Source organism: Danio rerio, chromosome 23 (assembly GCF_049306965.1).
Source record: "Danio rerio strain Tuebingen ecotype United States chromosome 23, GRCz12tu, whole genome shotgun sequence".
NCBI lineage: Eukaryota > Metazoa > Chordata > Actinopteri > Cypriniformes > Danionidae > Danio > Danio rerio.
This window is the reverse complement of record NC_133198.1, coordinates 9,141,232-9,147,231: the sequence shown is the minus strand read 5'-3', so window position 1 is coordinate 9,147,231 and position 6,000 is coordinate 9,141,232. Positions and strand designations below refer to the sequence as shown.

Here is a 6,000-nt window from a genome sequence, read left to right as displayed (position 1 = left end):
CTTCAGCTGATGTTTTGTGATAGCTTTGTAATTGGGGTGATTTCTTTGCAATTGCTTTTAGTCTAAAACTAAAAAAAAAAAAAAAAGGAGCTGAGTAAGATACAAAGGCGTCTTATCTTTTTTATGAGGTGACAAAAAAGTCTTTTTCTCAAGCATACACATTGTTGTCCTTAATAGTTGTCCTTAAGTGCAGCTTTTCATGGTCAAAAAGAGCAATCGGCGTTGCCAAACCACAACCCCCCCCAAAAAATGTAGAATATAAACTCTTTATAACCACAGTAATGGCCGCCCCCTTCCAAATAACAAAACAATGAGTGAAATGAACACATACAGATGTAAAAGGGTTTTGAGGCTTGTGGACGGAGCAAACCAAGATTCACTGCTCGAGTTACTGTAAAGAAAGTTTCACATACAGGCTTACGATTCAGTGTCGCTCATTTGCGTTTGGTCTGTGTGAAATGCAACGCAAACATTCAGACATTTGCAAGTTTGATGTTCCCAGTTGTCCCAAAACCATTTTCATAAACCACTCAAACACGCATATTCAATTTCGTTTTACTATTTTCCGAGGCTGTCATCTGATTCAGTTTTTACAGCATTATTTTTTTTATCCAACTACAATGTGATCACAGCTTTTTGTCTTACTATATGACTTTTTTCTTCATCTTTACAGTTATACAATGCAGCATGACCAGACAACCCCCCCACCCTCAAAAAAAAAAAAAAAAACAGAAACATTCATACCAACACACTGGCACCATTCTATTGAATACATATAACAAAAAATACTATCTATTTATGAATATTCGGTTAGAAGAATTATATCAAAGACATGGCCACAGAGTCATAAAAATAAATCTAATTAATAAATAAGTCAGTAAATACAGAAGAACTCTTTCGAGGAAATGGATGATTGAACTCGCTAACCTTACCATTCACAGAAGCAAATAATACACAATTTGTACTGTTTTCAGGTCACTGAAACATTAAACGTAAGACCAATACAGCAGTCAGGCTGGTCCTGAGGAATACTGAATTGGTCATGTCATCTATATTTTACAAATGTCTCATTCTTGTCACCGTCCGTTAAACTCTTTTCATGTGTTCAGTGCATAGGCAGAAAGGTAAGTCCCTTTCTTAGTTTCACCTCCCATGCAAGTCATGTAAACCCCATGTTATTTCCATCAAGCCTGATGTGCACTCTTGGACCACTGATGCACCCCTGGATGCCAAACGTGGTGAGGTCCCACCATGTAGCACCATGCCGACCACCAAGGATCGGGCTGTAACCTCATGGCGGCATCTGCCTCCTGAGTCCCACCTCTGCATAGAGATGTCTTGTGGAAGGTGGTGGTATGAACAACATTACACCGTAGTCTCATACTCCATCACTTCTTTGGGGTTGCTAAAGGTCTGGTACTGAATACGGGGTGTCACAGGAGACGTATTCTCCAGCACCAGGATGGTTTTCCTCAGCCTACGGTCAATAAAGTGGGCGTCCCAGGCTGGGTACCTTTTTCTTGGCAGATCGATGCGGATAACCGGACCTTCAGTTCTTGGGGGACGTGGGGAAGAAGGTGGGGGAACACTAGGAGGCCTCACCTGAAACACAGGCATGCAACTGTCTCTATCTCCAGCCCCATTCTCCCGATCCCCACCAGTAGTCCTCGGGAGTGTTCTTGGAGGGCTAGTGACCACGTCTGGCTGGGGCAAGGGTGTCCCCAAGTCCCCAATCCCTCCCAGGCCAATAACTCCCATTCCTTCCTCAACACAGCTCCACTGAGTGCCCAGAATAGGTCCGTCCGGGTGGAGCAGGCAATAATAGACAAACATAAAGAATGTTCCCAAGGCATAGCTACACACTACAACGCACACAATAATCAGGGCGTAAAAGTCAGAGGTGTGAGGTCCCCTATGAATATACCAAGCGGCAGTGAGCGCGACATTCTCAAACAAGGTCACGCAGTAATACACGCCCAGCCGAAAGCGGGCACGACCTTCCTTCACGTTGAACCAGCAAAAGATGTAGATGATGCCTACCACCATGTTGTAGATGATCTCCTCCCACTTAGACATGCAGAAGTCAGTCTCACCCTGGATGATCCAGAAGGTCATGGCGCACCAATGGGCTACGATGAAGATCCCAAAGTAGAGCTGGAAGACTGAAGCGAAGAGGGCGAAGGCGATGGTTCGAGCACCGATGGTGAAGAGGTGCCAAAGCATCTGGACAATCACTGCCTTGTAGGACATGGGGAGCTTATCGTCACGAGAGTCACGCAGAACCTTCTGGTAGGATGCGATCATCCAGGCGAGAGAAACCAATGAGGCAGATGCTGAGAGACCTACAGAGACAGAACAAGAAAGAACAAAGAGACAGCTCAAGTAATGAAGCAGAAAGCCAGAAACAACTTTACAAATATATGCAAAAGCAATTTGCCAAATGTGCTGCAAGCAAGAGAGCATGAGTATGTTCTAGCAGTGCAGTGCTGATAACTAACCAACTGTAAGTACTTCAGGAACAGCGGAGTTTTAATAGTCAGTTATTATATATGACTTGTTATTGTTCTTTGGATATATATAAATGGCAATTTTACATTTTCATTTATTCTTTTATGCAAAGCAACTTGCAATTGAGAAGCCCTTCAAATCCTCAGAGAGCAGCAATTTATCAATGCTTAAGTTAGTTTAGATTTTCCCCCCATCCGTGCATTTGAGAGGTGTGAGTTTGTATGTCCCACATGTGGTTTGTCAAGCCCACTTGTGTGTGTGGAGCATACTCAGAATTGCACAATGTTTTTCAAGAAGCATGGGGTGTTTATAGGAAGGTACCTGATGGATTTGGAGAGGTAATGACTTTGACTTCTACAGGTGGTTTGTCAAGCCCACTCACCAGGGTCAAGCTCTCTGAGAATCAAATTAAATTTAGTTCATGTTTATTTCAATAGCTCTTTTACAATGTAGATTGTGTCAAAGCAGCTTAACATAGAAGTTCTAGTAAATTGAAACCGTGTCAGTCTAGTTTTCTGAGTTTAAGTTTATTTAAGTTCAATTTGATTTATTTTCACTGCTGAAAGTTTAAAACACTGAAGAGCAAAGCCATCGATGCGCAGCTCTACAAGCCCAACCTAGCAAGCCAGTGGTGACAGTGGCGCGGACAAACTTCACCAATTGACAAAAGCGAAGGAGAAAAAACCTTGAGAGAAACCAGGTTCAGTTGGGCATAAGCATTTCTCATGGAGTGCTGATAAGAATGGTCCATGCAGAGAGGATTGTAACTTGATAGTCATAGCAGATGGTCGAAGTGAAGTTTATCCATAAACTAATTTCGAGAGGATCATGTGATTATGATTAAACACGGCTGGCTCTGCATTAGCATGTATGATCCACCAATCAGGCCATTCCTAACCCACTATAAAGAGCCAGGTTTTTTTCACTACAGTTGTCTTCGATTTGAAGAATCCCCCCCTTCCACCCCTACCACTTCACCTTTCCCTCCATAGGGCAGCACGGTGGCCCAGTGATTAGCACTGTTGCCTCAGCAAGAACGTCACCGGTTCTAGTCCTTTAACAGGCCGGTGGTCGTTTCTGTGCGTAGTTTGCATGTTCTTCCCGTGCTCGCATGGGTTTTCCCTGGGTCCTCTAGTTTCCTACTACATTCCAAAAACAAGCACAACAAGAAAATTAATCAATCTATAATTTGCACTACAGTTAATGTCTCACCCTGCAGTATATCTTTTTATATAGCATTCAATTTATTCATCAGTTTTTATCAAGGTGGAGTTGTCGAGATCTACCTGAGCTCAAGGCTCCCCTCTCGCCCTGCAAACAGGAGAGAGCCCAGGGCTCAAGGAACTTTTGAGCTCAGGGCTCTCTCCCGGGACAGCATGCCAAACTTGCTTATAATGAATCTTCAGCTAAGTGTGAACTCTTGAAATCTTATGAAATGAACATGAATTTGAGGCATAAAAAGGGGTCAGAGACCTGTAAATTTAGCTGTTTTGGTTGCATATTTACATTAATGGGGGATGTTGTGACCTAATGGCTAGAGAATTGTAAGCTTGTGGGTTCGAGTCTCAAGTCTGGCAAAGATTATTGATGGGGGAGTGAATGACCAGCGCTTCCATCCTCAATACCACGAGAACCCCTAAGCAAGGCATTGTAGCTCCAACTGTGTTCACTTTTTGTTTCTGTTTACTGCAGTGTGTGTGCCTTTGGATGGATGAAATGCCTCTTATTTCTAATGTATGCAGTGAAATTGGAATCAAGGCTTTTGAGAATCTATATAATTTACCATATAAAAAAAAATGAATGGAAAAATCAATATCTCTGCTCAGTGAAAATCCAAGCAAATCAAATATGCAAATGCTAGTTTAGCTGCTCAACCCTAGCTTTATTATTGTTTACGTTAATCAAAACTTTTTTTTTATCTATTTATGTAAAATATCCATAAAAATATCCTGCATCCATGAAGCTCTAAAGTGGTAGCCATTTGTTTAATGACTTGAAAAAGCAAGTGCTAAATATAAAACCTTATCAAAATTATTAGGAACAACCACATTTCCACATTCTCTGACTCCTGCCTTCAATATTTAATTAGATCTGATGTGATTCATGGCTAATTGAACATGCGATTGAATAATTAACTTTCAAAACATGAATAATTCAGGCCCTAATTGATGTCTCCTGCCTCTCTGGACTCATAATATATGAATGTGTGAATACACCTTGCGTCACGACAGACACGCTTTGAGAGAATGTATTCTGACGAGGCAAAGATGCAAATTGTTTATTTAATTTAAGACGTCACGGCGGCTCTTATGAAACACAAACTGACATGTGCTGGCAGAGATGCGAGAGCGGCTCTTTTAGGAGTCATGGCAGTGAGAAAAAAAATTCAAAGTTTCGTTTGTTGCTTTTGTTTTAGATTTCAAAAAATATTTCATAGAAGCTACAACACCTGCTGAGACAACAAATCGCAGGGCTTGTTCCCCAAATGCTTGAAAGGATGTCTCTCTTGAGGGAGCGCGTGTGAGTGTTTGACTTGCTGACAGAGAGACAGGCAGGCGCTTTATATTGTGTTTGCAAGTACCCTAGAGGGTGAGGTAGAGCGAAAAGGTGAAGAAGAAGAGTGTGTGATTGAGAGATATGCTGCTATCTCAGGAGGCTTCCACATTGAGCTGCTGTTATCATGGGGATCAGCTCTTAAACACATCTCACCGCATACTTGTTTATCTGGTAGGTCCCGGCAGATTGGCTTTGTTCTGGTGCTTGATTCCTCGCCTGTCTTACTCCACACACATGCATGCACATGTTTAGGGACCCGTATTTTCAGCTTCACAGCGTTAAACAGTTGAAACCCTCCGGGCTGGATTATTCAAGGTCAGAGAATATGTGAATGATCACGGCATCACTGTTATTTTGGTCAAGGTGGAATTTATCAAAAAATTTCAGATATAAGGTTGATCTTTATTTATAAATATGTATCAACACACACACACACACACACACACACACACACACACATACACACACACACACACACACACACACATTCACACACACATTTATATCGTTAGGTCCATATATATATTGGACTCAATGTATTTAAGGGAACATCAAAATCAGGTCAATGGTGTAGGAATTACAACAGTTTGCACATGGGCCTCCCACTTGTTAAGGGTCCAAAAATAAATCAACAGAATAATAGTCATATATCAAACTTTTATTGTTAATACTTGGTTGCAAATCCATTGCAGTCAATTATAGCCTGAAGCCAGGAATGCATAGATGTCACCAGACGCTGGGTTTCATTCCTGGTGCTGCTCTGCCAGGCCTCTACAGCAACTTCCTTCAGTTTCTGCTTGTTCTTGGAGCATTTTGCCATAAGTTTAGCTTCAGTAAGTGAAATGCAAGTTCAACTGGATTCAGGTCAGGGGATTGACTTGGCCATTGCATAACACTCCTTTCACACTTCTTTCCCTTCAAAAACTCCTTTGTTGC

General features: G+C 41.9%; 1 protein-coding gene across 2 annotated transcripts in view; it reads right to left on the bottom strand.

Annotated features, from left to right (window-relative positions):
- Window positions 1-539: 539 nt before the first annotated feature.
- The window catches only part of xkr7b (XK, Kell blood group complex subunit-related family, member 7b), a 146,438-nt gene continuing 140,977 nt past the window's right edge, over window positions 540-6,000 (bottom strand). The window contains exon 3 of one of the 2 annotated variants that reach the window (NM_001012253.3): window positions 540-2,342. In NM_001012253.3, the coding sequence (NP_001012253.3) occupies window positions 1,366-2,342 (977 nt within the window). In that variant the 3' untranslated portion in view covers window positions 540-1,365. The remainder of the gene's footprint in view (window positions 2,343-6,000) is intronic. The other variant, XM_068216748.2, reaches the window with a different exon arrangement.